Source organism: Cucumis melo, chromosome 11, assembly GCF_025177605.1.
Source record: "Cucumis melo cultivar AY chromosome 11, USDA_Cmelo_AY_1.0, whole genome shotgun sequence".
Taxonomy (NCBI): domain Eukaryota; kingdom Viridiplantae; phylum Streptophyta; class Magnoliopsida; order Cucurbitales; family Cucurbitaceae; genus Cucumis; species Cucumis melo.
Window position 1 is genome coordinate 32,124,875 of NC_066867.1, and position 17,418 is coordinate 32,142,292.

The window sequence follows — 17,418 nt, forward strand, 5'->3', positions numbered from 1 at the left end:
GTTTCTTCATCTTGTCGTAATAAAAAGAAAAAAAAGATGCTTTACTATCAAGTCTACAATAATACAAATTCTGTTTGAGTTATGTGACAAGTAAAGGAATGTCAAATGTATTGTAGTACTCCATGAGGTGTTATGTTATGGAAATCTACTTCATTCATCTATCAATCTTATAGGTATAATTGGAATGTGAGGTGTGGAAAATTTTAATGCAAACCCTTTAGCCCCAAAGTGTCTTCACTCTTGATTTTCTCTAATTCAACATAACTACGAAGTTGTGAGTAATAAAAGCTAATCATATCAGGAACACCTGCATAGGGAGAACTAGGTTTTATTGTGACTAATAACAGTGTTGTGAGTATATATATATATGTATATATAGTTGAGGTATGTAGGAAAATGACTGATTATTAAGTATATTAGATTTAATGGGGTAAAATGAGTGGAAAAGTAACTGAAGATTACACATTCTCAATGCTTACATCAGTTTTATCATCAAGGATCTAAGAAAATAAGTTTTTCTAAAAAGGATTAAAAATCAAAAAATAAGCTTATGCTAACTGTATCCCTTCTTTTGTTCGTCGAGGAAAATAAGGGTGGAGTTACTTGAAAGGAAAAGGTAGGTCTTTTATAACCAATTTGATGGTTATTGAATCTTCTCCATTAATTAACCAAAAACAAGATTGTAACATACTTACAACTTTGAGCACGACACATCATATTTGGCTTAAACCATGGACTCTTGAAAAATTCTAGAGTAGTTTACAATACATCTTTTCAAGTTTATGTTCATCGATGCATTACAATGATGTCTTCCAAGTCACAACTTTTCTATGACACGAACAGAATACATCATCTTTCAAAGATATAGGCCACGACAATGACACATATTATGGGTTATATATTTTAAAACATTAAATATCATTTTTATACAAAAGAAAAAAAAAAAAAGATCAAAAGTAGATGGATACCTTCATGAGAGTTGTATTATTAATAATACCTTCTATTATTGCAAATGTCAAACAGAGAGTCACATCATACAAATTAATGCGATTTGGAATTGTTGTTCCTTTTAACACATACTTTAAAAGCTACTTTTTGAGATATAAAGAACAAAGACCTCAGATCTAAAAGCCCTCACTTAAAAAAAGGAGAAAAAAAATATACATATGGATCCAGTTTTGGTAGATGTCTACTAGTTTCTTGCCGATGAACATCGATAAACTACTATTATCCATCATTTATAAATGTCTATTAGTCTCTACTATTGTAGTAATTTTGCTACATTTATAAATATTTCGATGGCTTAACCATTTACAAGGATTTCTGTTTTCTGCATTTCATTTCAAAAAGGAAAAGAAAAAAGTCACAAAACCAAACAAATATAATAATTACAGGATTTGGGAACTCCTTCAACCAAATATCTCCCCGTTCATCATTGCCGTTTGGGAATCTTTTTAGAGAAGAAAATAAATGAAATAAGGGAAGACATTACAAAAAGAAGATTTGAGATCAAAATTCGTAAAGAGGTGCATAGTTTTGCCATAATACAATATACAATCTACTATAGTGGACAGAACCAAATTCATAAAACTATAAAAAGAAAAGAGTAATGTCTGAAGAGACGCTTATTACGCTCCTCCTCCATATGAATCCAGAAGAAAGGACGCAAAATTGCTAGCCAAACCATCTTCTTATCACCATTTGGAAACTTCACTCTCTGTACCCATCTCCCTTTTGTTGGTTCAAGAACAAGTGGAAAATCAATGTTTTTAGCCATTAAAATCCAAAACTATTGTAAACCCATATGAGGAAGTTCTGGAATTTTGAGAGGGGGAAGCAATGAAACTTCGTCGTTGTCTTGTCTAGATGAATTCTTGTCTGTATTATCAACAATGGTTTTAGGGCGTTTGAACATTCCTGAGATAAAATTACCCAAAGATCTAAAGGGATGGCTGATTTTATCTTTTACATTCAAGATAATGGAGACCTCAGAGAGCTGCCAAACAATAGTCAATACAATCATCACCGAGAGAAGACAATGAGTTAAAAGGTTTTGCCTCTTCAGCTTCTTCAACTCTTTGACAATGTCTTCTCTACTACACTCGTCATCAACAATTTCCTCTTTAATAAAACTCTCAACTTTTGTTTTTAAAGTATCTAATGCAGAAGTGAACTCGTCTGATTCTGTTCCTTCTTTCAGTGACTCAATCTGTTGATGTTGAAGAAATGAATTTGGTTTCCAAATTTACAATCTAAAGAAGCAGAGACAAAAAATTTGGAGGAGGATGATAATAATCAATGAAATCATCATGAAACAAGTTCAGAAGGGAAAATCTAGATAGGATTCTAATGAATCAAGACGAGTAATCCTGATTGGAACTAAAATACAAAATTCAGAGCAAAATCAATCGAAACATACGAAGAAGAAATCAACGCATAACGAGGCAACAAATCAAAAACCTCAATAGAATAACGATAGGGATAGGGATTTGAGGTTTCAGTTCAGTGTTCGGGAAATCCAAAGCGTGAAATTTTGTGTACCTGAGAGAGCAAGTCGCGGAGGAGAGAAGGGTTTCCGTTTTCATCGCCATCGTCGACAGAGCTCCGATCAGAGGATTTCTTGTTCTTGTTATCTTCAAGTAGCCTCTTAATGGCATGGCTAATCAACTCTAGGCGTTGCTCTTCTTCCATGGATTTGTTTCACTTGAAAATTTTCTATGGAAGAGGTGATGGATTTTCAATAGCGCTCTTCCAGTATCGGGTTCCGCCATTGATGGAGGCGCCATGGGTTACCGCGGCTGTGAGGGTGACAGGTAGCAGTGACATCCACGTGGCGTGCTGTGAGTAGTCTGTCTTTTGCATGGTTGAAAAAAATTGAATATCACACATGCATAGCTTCTTACCTAGAGCTAAAGCTACATTTAAAGATACAATTTTTGAGTCAGAATTCGTATTAATTTTAACACTAAACTTTTGTACGTTCTATATATTACACTAGAACTTTTGATAAGTAAGAAAAAGTAAGTGTTAAATTTTGAGTAGTATAGCCAAATTTAAGCATAGTTTAATGATTAATATACTTGTGTGTGAGTGATATAGCCAAGTTTAATCCAAGTATAAATTGTTATATATATCTACACACACAATGCACATCGGTCAAGAACGAAGTTGATATGTATTGCTAAGAAAAAAAATGCATAAAAATCGATAATATAATTGTATTTTATAAACAATAGTCTAATGAATTTATTATTATTATTATTATTATTATGAAAAGATGCTTTGAATGCCAAGCAACGAGGAGTAATATCATCGTGGACTAAATGCAACAATAATAAATTAACATATTCAACTAATTGTCAATTTTTAAAAATTACATTTCATAAAATTGGTCCTATAAATTTTCTCGCACTCTAAAGAGATGCAATATACTTCATAGACAAAACAAGATAAATGCTTATAAGTAAGACATTAATAAAAAGGAAATGGAGACAAAGCCCATATGGACAAACCACTAAATTGTTGAATGTGAAGAACCTGCCAAGGGCACAAGAGTTGAAATCTCCCATCACAAATAAAGACCAAAGGAAGAAAAAAATAATATGGTCGTAATCTCATTATGTAGTCCCAAGCAAGCCATTTACAACAATAATACAAATCATTTATAATAATTAGGGGGTGCTGTACATATACAAACTTAGGATATTGATTATACTAAAAGAGCAACTTAGAAACGGGACATAAAATCAGTGATTGTTAGATTAATTAGAATCACTAAGTAACTCCTATATGAACTTGGGATATTGATTACAATCTTCCATTCCTGAAACATCGGTGAGAGAAGTTGACGCTGCTGATTTTTTACTGGCACCATCGAGTTCAGCCTGTAAATGTCAAGGACGTAAGATGTCATCAAAGAAAATGATAGCACCACGAATTAAGCTCCATGAGATGGTCAATCTGAGGCTTGTTCTACTTTAGAAATGATGATAAACTTGTGTGGAAGGAAGGGTAGGAAAAGAACTTGGGAATCATGACGCCAACATAATTATAAATACCATTAAAAAGTACTCACCTTGGCTTCTCGGAATCCTTCAAGCATACGATGATATTGTTGACGAGCATCCGGAGAGTCAACCATGGATAGGACTCGTGAAACAGCTTCATCAATGTTTCCTTCCACTTTTTGTTTGCGGAACACCTTTAAAATATCATCATCCTCACTTTCATCAATGGATCCTATCTCACTACGAAACCCTCTCAAGCCAACTCCTTTCCTTCTCCAACGTAATACAACTTTATCGAGAATTCCAACAGCCCAACAAATTATTTTGTAATGCTTTCTAACTTGATACCCCCTCACATGTGCCTGTTAACAATGGAAAATGACATGAATCATTCAAATAGTAACTTGTACGAGCGTCAACATCTCAAGCTTTAGCAGAGGCATGAGAAGTTTCCAATCCCCTTGCAGCACACACGTTTTTATCAAGGGAGAATGGGTTGATTAACGGGTTTAGTAACTATGTGTGAGTAAATGATATAAATGTTATTGAGAAAATATGGTACCTGTATCTTCACGACTTTCTGACGTAGTGATAAAAACTCTTTACGACCTTTCCAACCTCTATACTTCTTTTGAATGGATAATGCAGCTGCATTGTAATCACGCCGATTAGAAAAATTCAACTTTGACATAGCGAAGAGCCCCTGTATGTCATTTGGATCAATTCCATACTCATCCATACAAGCTGCAAAGGCTGCCTCTTTCTGCTGTCGCTTCCTGAAAGAATGGGCGCGGAAAGCAGATTGAATACGGGCTGCTGCCTGAGCAGCATTCCTGACTGCTGCTAACGTATTTTTTAGAGGGATATAGTCCTCAGCAGAAGAGAGATTCCCATTTGAAATGCAATTGACTGTCATTTCTGCTTCTACCTCAGCAGAGCCTTTGGAAAGCTCACTTTCTTCAAATGTGAGGGATGAGAGATGACTAGTAAGTGCAACTTCTGATAAATAACCAGCAAGTCCCTTGTGTCCATGGATGTCTGCAATAGATGCTGCAGTTTTACCATCTGGATTTTGTGAACTAGGATCAGTCACGGCGCCAGCTGATGCTCCAGAGGCTATTAGTGCAGCAACCATTTTTTCCCTGAATATAAATAAAATAAAACGTCACTTAACAAGCTCTACTAAAAATAAAACTCAAATATGTCGAGGGGATGGTATCCACACTTATGTTGCCTTTACTTGTATCACCAACTCAAGTCGATCATGAGAAAGATGCATCAAACAATGTATGTTTTTTAATTGTGGTAATAGCAATTCTTCCTTAATTTGTTCATTCCTAGTTCGATTTAGATGGAATGGCCAGAATCCAGAATGGTTTACCATATGGGGAAAAAAATTAATTGAAAAAAGTCATGTTCTTTATTGTAGTTTCCAACCTTGTGGTTAGGTGTACCTTCCATTCCAAATTATGTGTGCCAGTGTATCCAACTACTTATCAGATATCAAAAATGTTATGAATGATTAGGTTTTGCATCAGAAAAATAAGTCACATATTGTTTGCCAAGTTTTCCTTAAAAAGAAATTAAACCTTTAGCCTCTCATTGGGATGAAAAGAACTCAGAAAATAACATATAGTTCTATTTTCTTCCCCTCCTTGATTATATATTTATCTTTTCTTTGAGCCATAGGCTCTAGAAGCAGCATTATTGAGCAGTTCAAGTATTTATCAATTCTGAGGACAGCGGTAGAAATTTTCAAGCTAAAATCAAAGAAGTAAATATAAAGATAAATGCAAAAAAAGCCAAACCTTCCAAATCGTGCTGCCCAGTGTAGAGCAGTCCACCCATTAATGTCACGGAAATTTATATTTACTCCACAACTGAGAATTGGGTTAAGTGCCCACACATAGCCCAAGCCAGCTATCATGTGTATAACGCCTTGTTCTTTCTTGGACAAAAGACAGCCTGTTAGATTGTGCCTATCTTTCTGTTGCGAAGAAAGCCAAAGTAGCAACTTGTCTTTTAGCAATTCTTGAAAAAGCCAATCGGTGGTACTAGAAGGAGTTTCGCTACCAACTAGAAGAGCCTCTATCAAAGAACTCCATTGATCATCACCAGCTTTCAAACTATTGCTCCTAAATCCAGTATCTAACCTGTCAGATTTCTGGATTGATGAGTCAGAGAGCAGCAATTGCACAAGCCTGACAAGTAATAACAGCTCCTCTGGACTCTTCGCAGCTCCAGTTGAATGGGACTGGCAATGACTGCAAACATTCATTTTATATTCGAACTCTCTGACTTCACTGCAGGGTTCCCGATTGCCAGATGTAATGCAGAAAGCAACCTTCCCAGGAAGGTGTGGAGGTGCTTCGCAACAAAGTACCCCATTCTGAACAATCTGAAGAGGAACTTCAATGTCTCCAAACATACAAGCCCATGGAGATTCTAGAGGATCACATAGAAAAGATCCAATAATGATGACCTAGATAGAGAGAATTTATGGCCTTAATATTTGAAACATCAATGAGAATAACAGAGGCTGCATCTGAACAGAATCGTAATAGAGTAGTAAAATTTGTAAAGCTTCCTGTTAGAACTACTATGAGAGCCTACATCAATGTTTGGAACCAAGCAATTGCTACAGTTCAGACGGAAACCGTTGCTAATCTTCTGTATCTATAAACTCTACAACTATAAACGTTAAAATGGTTAAATTTAGAAGTTAACCATTGATCAAAGTAGGTCAGAAATATTATCTTTGAGCAGTAGTCCCATTTCATTATCTTAATGAAGAGGTTTGTTTCTTTTTCAAAAAAAAAAATGTAGGCTACTATTTGGTTGATTATGGGTTTGTTAGTTTCAACTAATTATTGGAGGCTAAAGGATTTATTTTATAAACTAGCCATTGTAGGTCGATTTGGTTGTTAGAAATTTGGCAGTTAGTTCCAAACTAACAGGCTAAGAAACTAGCACAAATACTTGTCCTACAAATACTTGTCCTACCTGTATTTTTATCTTTACTTGACGCAAAAGAATTTCTTATTGTTTGGTCTAACACTACTAAATATATGTTTTAGGTCCTAATGTTAGAGTGTTTCTTCACTATAGCCCTATTGGTTGAAAGTTGATAATTAGTTATACAGTAACTGGCTAAAGTTCTAGTATAAATACTAGTCCTAATTGTATTTTTATTTTAACTCAATGAAAAAGATCTCTTCGTATTTGGCCTTTTTTTTGTGGGGGGTCATTGATATAATAAACAGAGACTCATGCTCAAATCAATCCACAAAAAAACTGAGAGAAAACCGAAAAAGGAAAGCACTAAAGGATATTACAAAGTAGAAAACAAATGCATTCTAGTTAAGAAAATATTCTAAAAATAAAAATCAACAAAAGATTTGGGAAGAGAATACCAAGATATAAGAAGATTCAAAATGATCAAACCCGAGGAGCTACCTATTGTAAAAAATTCTTTGATTTCTTTCAAACCATAATTCACTAAGGAAAAATAGGCCATTAACAGCATAACTACAAAAATCAAGATCTTGGATTTTGGATTTTGGATTTTGAAACCAAAGATCACTACTAAATATTTGTTTGTCCCTAACGTTGGAGAGTTTTTTCATGATTGATTTCTTCCACGTTGCTAATGAGGTTCAGGACAGTGAAAAAGGACTCCGTTCAAACTTAAACTTCAAAAGCCTATAATTAAAGTCATTGAGTTTTGCTTGATGCTACCACAAGCAAAGAACTTTGAAGAGACATCAAGAGCTTTAATCCCTATTAATTCTTCAATCACTATTAATCATAAGCACATAAGAAAGATTATATCATCTTGAGGAGCCTTTGGGAAAGTAGACATAAAACTGTGTGACATGAGGGAGAGAAAGTCAATCAGCTAGTATGTAGAGAAGGGAAGAATTGGACCTCCAGAAAAGCAAAAAGCCTGAAGATCTTTTGATTTCTTTCCCTAAAAATAGAATAATTACTGAAATTAAAGACAGGAGACAATTGCATTATTCAATGCAATGGGGGAGAAGAGAAACGCCCAAAAAACACCTAAAGGTGCATTACAATAAAACTTTACAATTGAAAATAAGTATACTTTTGTAGCCTCAAAAACAACTAAATCCCATCAAAATTTGAGGAAGAGTCCAAGAAAATTCTCCCACCACAAAAGTTTTTTGCACCATGAAAAGGATGGCACACAAAGATGAACGTAAGAGTATCATGCATGTCACCAGGCATAGGCCATGATCAACGGTAGAAGTTTGCAGCCAAAAGGAAAGGGTAAGAGTAGAAAATACTTTGCGTATTAAGAGAAAAATGCAAAATATCACAAAACATTCTAAGTTTTTGGGTTGATTAGTGATTTAGCATGGTGTCAAAGAAGGAGGTTCTATGTTTGAACTCTTATTACATTATTTCCTACCCATTTAATATTGATTACCATTTTTAAGGCATTTTATGAATGTCCAAGCCCACAAGTGAGAAAGAATATTAATGTATTAATATAATTATGATAAACTGACAACTTTTAATTGGTGATTTAACACATTTAAAAGTTTATGAAGATAGACATTATTAACAGGTCAACAACGGATACTCACATTTGCAATAGCCTCAACCTCATAATAATCCATTTAAGAAAGCAGTAAAAGGAAAATACAATTTACTGGACTACCAAGGGCAGCCATCAAGCGTAAGTGCATAACAAACTATTGTACATTCGAAGGCACTGTATGATCATCATAGCACAGGAATATAAAAAATAACAAGTACCTTGGTAGTCTCAGTGGCATAACCCTGCTCAGGTACTATTTGGCGGATTGTAAATTTCTGCACTTGTGCAACAATTAAACTGGTATCAACTTCAAAAGAATTTCCATGTTCTTGTTTAAGAAATGGTATGTTGTAGTTGGAATTAACATCATGAGTGTCTAGTGGTGAAGAATATTCTGTCGATGTGCAGCTTCCGAGCATAGGAAAAGCTGGTAACACAGATAACCATAACTCAAGTTAATAACAGAAATCAGTTCCTTTTAATTTACTGATAGTAAATAGAGTAGATGGAAATATAATATTTTGTTATAGTACCTTTTCCTCTGCTGTACAGCCAGTTGCAATGTTCATTGTCAACAGTAGAAGATGATGATGGTTTTTCCTGTTTTTAATCAAATATTAACAATTCAAATGATAATTCCTGAAATATTAATAATGAAAAGGATAGTTAAATTTTCTAAACTGCAGCTGAAGAACATACTTTTTCATTCCATAGGAGAGAATGTCGATCATGAGACTCAAGAACGGCTGTCTTACTTGAATCAAGTGCACCATCCCATGGTTGAGTTCCTTCACCACTGAATATAAACCCGTGTGCCATATTGTAATGTTGATGTTTTCCATCAGCATCTATTTGAAAGATGCTTTAAAATTCAATATTACCTCCACAAATAATAAAGGATGCTCAATGTGAAAGTAGAAGTATATCAGACCAGTTAACTTGTCATTCCAAAAGTAGCCACAAATCATTTTGTTTCATCAGCAAAATACAACACAAGAAAGCAACCTCAGCATAGTAAAAGAAATTAAAAGCCTCAGATTCAACAGGACTCCAACAAGCAATTTGATCATTGATAACCTCTCCACAATTCTCCATATAAAAGATAGAGCTTATCATGTTATTACCTTGCATCTCAAACGATGTATAATTATTATCATGGATAGCATTTTCTGGATGCTGAAGCACTGAAAACTGATCCTCATTGGACATCTCATAGAAGTCTACAAGGTTCGAATTTGAACCTTCATCCTGACGATAAAATGAATCAATGTCTTTCAAGCTGTCTTCATTCAAACTTAATTGCTCCTCAATCCTTCTCAACGCTTGAGAAACATCAGGTTCATTTGAACCTTTTGTTTCTAATATTTCGAAATGCCCATCCACGCCATTTGACTCGATAGTATGGTTGCCAGTGTCAGAACTAACTTCAACAGACCCTGGGCTCAATGAAGTCTGTTGATATTCTGAAGCAAGATTTTGGGATGAACAGGAACCGGAAGTAGAAACTGATGCTGGAGATGATTGTGGAACACTTTCCATCCCGGACCTTCCCTGTAACAGGAATCCCATGAGCATTGGACAAATTTACTTAAAATAGAATACATATGCATGTGCTTAAATGTCATATTGGTTCCACCAATATAATCTGTCATCCCCAACGAGAGATCTCTAGCTGAATACATACTAATATTACAAACACATAATTACTGGCACAAAAATCAACGAATTTTGGAATACAAGGAACCTTGAAACAAAAATAGCACAAAAATCTATAATGAAAGGTGATTCAAGAAAAATGCCCACACTCACACACGAATAAAGTACCATCATAACCTAGGAAGCATGGACATGGATATCTCTGGACATGCTCCAAGGTGTTTGACATGCTCAAAAAATGCGAATTAGATATTTTAAAATTTTTGACACATTTCCGTTAGTTGGAGACCCTTACTTTAGTTGAGGTGCTTTGGTGGGCTTGTACTTTTTTTTTTTTTGGTATGCCTTTTTATTCTTTCATTATTTTCTCAATGAAAGTAGTTTATATATAAAAGAAGTATAATGACCTTAAAGATATGAGAAAAAAGCTAATTCTGTGCTTAGAAAGGGGACATTGACAACTTGATGCGGATTGGTGAAGACATGGGTCTTTCCCTGCTTATTTGTGATTCATCAGTCTTATGTTTGCATTTATGTTGATCTTGGGGCAATCTCCCTGCCAACTCAGCACTTCCCCTTCTATTGTCTCTACCTTGGTTTCAGACTTTCAGTTAGTGTGGTTTTTGTTATGACTGTTTTTAGAATCACCTATGGAGCAGTAGGATCAGTTTTTTCCTCATTGTATTGGGGTGCATCTGAATAATGTTCTTTGGATAATAGTTTTGTTTGGGCCTACCCTTTCGTTTGTTTAGTATTTACGGGGCTAGGTGGATTTCTTGCATCATCAATTCAACTTTCTTGCTTTTGTTTTCTCACACCCTTTTGTTGTTCTCCTTCCCCTTGGTAATAATTGTATCTTTTTATTTAGGGTTCTCCTTCACATCGCTTTTGATATTTCATTTAAGCCTTTGAAGAAGTACCATCATGAGATACAAGATACCGATTCAAAGCCAACAGCAGCATTGACATCTTAGTTTAGAATGACAATAGCATAAGAAAATCCACTTTGAAGATTATAGGCTCTAATGATGTCAATAATACGATGAGGAATCTAACCAGAATAGATCAAGGGTCTCCAACTATTGGGTTGAGCAGTGACAAAAAAAAAAAAGAGGAAGAAGAAGAAACAGACTTGACAGCAACAAGATAGATGTAAAAGAACAAGTCACACAACCAAACATGTGTTTGTTTCAAGGGTTGGGCTTGGGATTGGTTAGGAAGGAAAACGGCACCAATCATAATGTCGAGAGTTGGCTGATTTTCACATGGAAAGCCAAAGTGCCTAAGAAGGTGAAAGTTTTCCTTTGGGTATGCATTTAAGTAAGATTGAATACCAATTAAATGATTCAAAGGAAGAACTCGAGGCTATTCCTAGCTAATTGGAGTATATGAGCATCTCTTTCTTCATTATAAAGCTGAATGAGGCTTTTGGGCTAATCTTCTTCAGACCTTTGGTTTACATTGGTGCTTTCCAAACTCCATCCAAGGCAGTCATTCTCCTTGGTTTAGGAAGCTCATTTACCGGAAAAGGCTTTATTTTGTGGAGAATTGCGTTATGGCCACGTTGTGGAGAATTTGGTAGGAGAGAAATTAGGGGTCTTTAAAGAGAAGTGTTCATATCCAAATTCTTTTGTACTTACAACTTTGTAAATATTTTGACCAATAGGCCTCATTTTTTAACCCTTTGGTCCTCTGGGGATTCCTCTTTCCCTCTTTTGTATGGCATTTTCTTCAATATATGGCCTTCGAATCTAATGTTTTTAAAAAATTCCCACCCTTCAATTCTAACGTTTTTAAAGCTCAATTACCGGAAAAGGCTTTCTTTGTAGAGAGTTTGGTAGGAAAGAAATTAGGGGTCTTTAAAGAGAAGTGTTCATATCCGAATTCTTTTATTCTTACAACTTTGTAAATATTTTGACCAATCACCTCATTTTTGAACCCTTTGGTCCTCTGGGGATTCCTCTTTCCCTTTTTGTATGCCATTTTCTTCAATATATGCCCCCCCCCCCCCCCCCCCCCCCCCCCCGCGTCCGGAACAAAGGATGCATGAGGACTAGATTCCAGACTCCATTATTCTGAAAGAGGTAAGACACCTATGCATCACTTGAAAGAGGTGCTTGAGCATCAACATCATTTAACAGAGGTTGGCCTCACCAGACAAGAAGCATTGGGAGTTCATTTCTAAAAGCATCAATGGAAGTTACATCAAATAAATTTGAAGCATCTACAAGCGCAAACAGAAAATAGACATTTATAAGCCTATAAAGACAAGTAACTGGACCATGAACTGTTTAATCAATAGATCACATAAGATATAGATAACCTTTGCAACCCTGAAAGAAGAAAGGAAAACAAAAATCCAAACTGCAAAAGAGAAAAATAGTTATTGACACTGTATTTAGAGATGAAAGAATAGTGACAGTATCAGCTCATTCTTGCTTTGTCTATTCTGTTATTGTAGTAACTCACCTCACTGATATCTCTGTAGTGTACAAGAACAATGTGGTCACATGACCTGCCAAGAAAATTAAATATAAGCATCTAAATTTCTAATGGTAAACTTAACATAAACGCACATGCTCGCAATATTTATATAAATAAATAGGAGATAACTTAATCAGCGTTGGTGTTCAACTGTTGAATGTGCTTTATATTTCTCACTGGTCCACAGGCCGCTCAGCTCCACCACTTATTCCTCCTCATTGCCAACTAGTTTTTCTTTTTTGAGTATTTACCTCCTTTAAATATTCTTTATTTTTTTTGGAAATTGATATCATTCTTAATTTCCCTCCCCTCAAAAAGCTCTCCTTTTTTGGGTTTCCGTTACCATAATCCTTGCAGAGGTCTTCTTTAAAAATCAGGGCTTTAAAATTTGATTTAATACATGAGAAATTAAGGTCATGTTTGAAATAAATTTTTAAGTAATTAAAAATACTTTTGTACACTTAAAAAGAATTTTTTAAGCTTGTAAGGAATATTTCCCCAAATACTTGAAAATACTTTCTTTTCATACTTAAAAGCGCTTTTCGAAGCTCGAAGGAAATCAATCCAAACCGGCTTCAAGTTTATAGTGGTTGTCTCTAAAAAGGCCATATGGAAATCACAATTCATAATAGAATACTAAAAATGTATAATTTTGTAACACGTGCTACTCAATTCGAAAACTAAATAACATATAAAACTGAGGGAGCATAGAGATCAAAACAAATAGACTGCAAAACAACCGGAATATAGCACGATGAATTAAGGAGAAAAGTTAATTCTTTTATAAAAAAAAAAGCTTTTATTGAATCAGTTGTTTTTTGTTGAAGATATTGTGGGGACAGCGTAATAAGCGTTTCTTCAGAACTTCCTCTACTTGTTCTGCTAATTTTATAGATTTGGTTTTATCTGCATAGTGGTGTTGGGCAGACTTCAATCCAACAAATAAAATCTAATAGATAATTACAGAAGACCTTAGCCACTTAGGCCCAACTAAGGCATTAAATGTAGTAACCTCGCACAACTCCCACGAATCTCCCACCATAAAAACTATATAATTCCTACTAAATAGATTACAAATGCACATTAAATAACAAGTGTGAGTTTTCTGTACAAATTTATTACTCTTGTATAAATTCAATACGGGTTATGTTCATGTGCTATTTCAATAAACAAACAATATAAATAGAATATAAAACCCTTGGTTTGAATGCCCAACTAATTTTACGTGAGGAAGTGTTTAGCATATGTAGAACACAAACAAATCAATTGAAGTGTTTAGGCTTTACAGGATGAAATTCGCAGATGGTTAAATCAAGGGGTAGAAAACAGGTCTTAAAGCAGAGTCGCATGACTGCGTTCTACAATGGAAAAGATGAGGAACACTCACTGATCCAGCATCCAATAGCTACGTCTCTGGAAATTGGGATTGTGCTCTCCATGTGCATAATAGCAATTTAATGCTTCAGCATTTCCAACCTAGCCATGAAGACAGTATAATCCAGACTTGAGCAATCAGTACAGTTAGATGATCTCAAAAGATCTGGTGCAGACAGATTACTGGGTATTATAGTACTCGAGGTTTAGGAAAATCTTTAACACAAAAGTTGTCCAAAAAGTTTTAGTTTTCTATAGCACAAAATTGGGTAATATTGTGGTTGAATTAACCCACATCCAAGGCTCATAATTTTTCCATACTACAACTCTAACCTGCTAGAAATTACATGATTACATCTTATAGTTCACATTCTAGCACTCAATTACTTGGGTATTACCATCGTAGCATTTAATTAGTTCTGGAGTCAAAACTAGTGCTATCATAGTATTTTCCATTCCATGCAAACAAGAAGTCCTGGCTATCATTTCTTTTACTACTGGTCCGTTATTTCTATGGTTGCAGATCTTGTTTTTCACAATTAGCGTCCTAAGTTGTCAAAAAATTACAAGCTTATCACCCCCCTCCCCTTCGGATTGTGTTCTCTTTTGCCCATTATCAATCCCTTCCTAACAAGGAAGAGGAAAAGAAAACGAACCATTCTAGCCAAGAAAAACACCTTGGTATACTACTGCAGAAAGTAAAAGTAAATAGGAAAATGAGTTTAAATGGAATGGTACAAAACCTTAAGTCGTTCATGTGCTTCTCCAACAGTTCTTCCGTCCCTTTTCTTCCTCCAGCTATGACCATCTCTGCGGAAGAAACGGAGTACTCTCTTGTTAAAAAGAAACAAGGAACCACCTGTTGCAAATCCATGGTTCAATAATTATCCAAACGGTATAAAACAACACTCTGGCTATCTAGCATGCTATGCCATAAAAAATCATTCCAAAGAAAAATAATAGTTAAAAAGACAACTTACTAGTTGGCTGTTTAGGAGCCTCCTCAGTCAGCTGATATTTCTCATGATTCTGTAAAATAAAAAGCACTTCTGGAGGCTTCAGCCAACGTGTTTGTGCTTCTCGGTAAAGATAATTAATATCATATCCTGGGATAAAATGATATGAAAAGGCGTTCAAACAGTTCCCTAGTTAATTTGAATGTAGTTCCAAAAATGTAAAGGCCCAACAAAATTGGTATAGATACAGAGTCAAAGATCATGGGAATCTCAGGGTAAGGAACTTTGATCTCAAAACTTACTCACTCGAAGATGACAAACTGACAGATAGAAAGACGGCATATTGGTACATGAAAAAAAAAAAACTAAGTTTTTATTTAATAGAAATAACGATTTTCTTTGAAAAAAAAAATTAAAGAATACAAGGGCATATAAAGACCAAGTCCGTAAAAAAGGAGATCTCACTAAAGAGAGGGATGTCAACTACACAAAAAAAGTGCCTAACAAATTATTTCGAAGGGCCATTGAAACCAAAGCCTAAAGGAAAACATGTAACCTAATAGCAGACCAAATATCACTAGAATCCCTCTCCACCCTCTAAACACCCAACTATTCCTCTCCCCCAAATTACCCACACTATAATGCACACCCTGACAAGCCATGAAAAACGGTCATTCTCTCGAAATGGCAGACAGAGGAGGGACTCTCCCATCAAATCACAACAGTCCTTCTGATGAATATAAAAAAAAAAAATCAAACAAATTAAACGAATTCCTAAGTTAATCGAGCAGCATGTGACATCCGTCAATTTTGCATCCCTAGTATTCTTTCGTATTTTTAGTAAATAAATAAAATACATTCATCAAAATACAAAAGAAAGATGTTCTGAAGCAAAACCTTAGCTGTCTGATTGTACAAATAATATTTTTTCCTTCATACTTATCACTATCAGACAAATAGTCAGCTACTTAGAGAATGAAAAACGTTTAGTAGGATCGAAGTACCAGCAATAAACTAGAGTTCAAGGGGTCAAAGTTACCAAGTACTTAACTATTCTGCGCAGGAAAAAGAATGTAAGACTTAACGAAGCTACTGAAAATATATCGTCTTAAACTAACTTAAAGAGCATCACCGTTCCTTTCCAGCTTATTATAATCCTTCATTTTAATTCAAATACAAGCCAATTCTCAGTAGCTTGAGGTTTAATTTTCAACAACTCACAGCCACCTCTTAACTGTAGCGACCGAAAGCAGCTCAACTTATGTCAATAGAACTGAATTATGACCTAGCTCGTCATCAAACACGAACCAGTCATCACAAATAACTTCCACCGAACACTTTTTACATTCGAGGACCAACACTTCTTATACTAGTTAAAACCGTATTCCGCAAAACTTACTGGATAAACTAAGTAGAAATCCATGTCAACATCAGGAAAACTACGAACTCCATTAAAAGCTAAAGGAAAAAAAAATGAAATAACTGCTGAATCCATAACTCACCGGCGTTCATCATGTACAGATCGAGTCAGCTCTTTCAGCAAGAATAAATTAAAGAAAACATTTCAGATTCCTCCCGAAATGCAGATAAGTGATTCAGCTGGCAGCTGGCGCTTTTGAAGAGAGAGAGAGAGGAGATCGGAGAGAAGAGTTCGCCGGCGGGGTGGAGAAGGCGGGAAAATCCTTGACTGAATTACGGAGGAACTGAAAATGGGAGATGGAGAATTGACTTCCACATTCAACGGAACTTCCGTCTTCCTGTGCGCTTCGGTTTCGCACACTGAAGAAATTGAGAATGGACAAAAAGATTACAATTGGAATTATAAAATTGGCACTTCTTATTTTTCTTTTATTTTTATAGGACTTTTGTCCGCTGTTGTTTTTATTTCCTAAATTAACTTTTCACAAATTCATCTATATACTTCACATACATACATGATGATGATGATAATAATAATTTTACAATTTTGTCCCTATGATAATTATAATTTAGCATAACAAAATTTGGTCATTAATTTGAAGAAAATTTTAGCTCAGTAGTAATTCACTTGACCTTTGTCCAAAAGATGAAGATGAAGATATGAGAGTAAAGTTAGTATCATGAGTTGCTTTATAAGTATAACTTTTCAAGTATGGATGTTTTAGAAGTTGGAAGACTATAACACACGGGTTATTTTTTACTTTGTAGTTAATTTTACTTAAATTGTGTATTTCACCTTAATTAAGTACTTTGAATTAAATTGGTATTGGTTGATTGGAAATTATTTATTGGACTTAATTTGATTGATCTTTATATAACTTTGGATATTAATTTCCCAATTTGAGTAAATTGTAGGTGAATGGAACTTATTGGAGATAATTGGACCTTGTTAGAGTGA

At 35.0% G+C, this 17,418-nt stretch overlaps 2 protein-coding genes across 4 annotated transcripts; both read right to left on the minus strand.

Moving 5' to 3' along the window:
* Window positions 1-1,488: 1,488 nt before the first annotated feature.
* LOC103498843 (uncharacterized) lies at window positions 1,489-2,920 on the minus strand. The gene is made up of 2 exons (XM_008461621.3): window positions 2,542-2,920; window positions 1,489-2,209 (listed from the first exon to the last, which is right to left on the minus strand). Exons 1-2 carry the CDS (start codon window positions 2,689-2,691, stop codon window positions 1,790-1,792), a joined length of 570 nt encoding a protein of 189 aa, XP_008459843.1. The 5' UTR covers window positions 2,692-2,920; the 3' UTR covers window positions 1,489-1,789.
* A 670-nt stretch (window positions 2,921-3,590) lies between these two features.
* On the minus strand, window positions 3,591-16,866 carry LOC103498844 (calmodulin-binding transcription activator 4). 3 transcript variants are annotated; one of them, XM_051092043.1, is made up of 13 exons: window positions 16,544-16,866; window positions 15,066-15,114; window positions 14,829-14,944; window positions 14,099-14,187; window positions 12,697-12,742; window positions 9,696-10,122; window positions 9,271-9,419; window positions 9,105-9,171; window positions 8,790-8,998; window positions 5,816-6,489; window positions 4,570-5,149; window positions 4,076-4,369; window positions 3,591-3,884 (listed from the first exon to the last, which is right to left on the minus strand). In XM_051092043.1, exons 4-13 carry the CDS (start codon window positions 14,107-14,109, stop codon window positions 3,786-3,788), a joined length of 2,556 nt encoding a protein of 851 aa, XP_050948000.1. In that variant the 5' UTR covers window positions 14,110-14,187; window positions 14,829-14,944; window positions 15,066-15,114; window positions 16,544-16,866; the 3' UTR covers window positions 3,591-3,785. The 3 variants fall into 3 exon arrangements, with proteins under 3 accessions (XP_050948000.1, XP_008459844.1, XP_050948001.1); XM_008461622.3 differs by having other exon boundaries at window positions 15,066-15,191; XM_051092044.1 differs by lacking the exon at window positions 16,544-16,866 and having other exon boundaries at window positions 14,829-14,895; window positions 15,066-15,186.
* Between the last annotated feature and the right edge of the window lie 552 nt (window positions 16,867-17,418).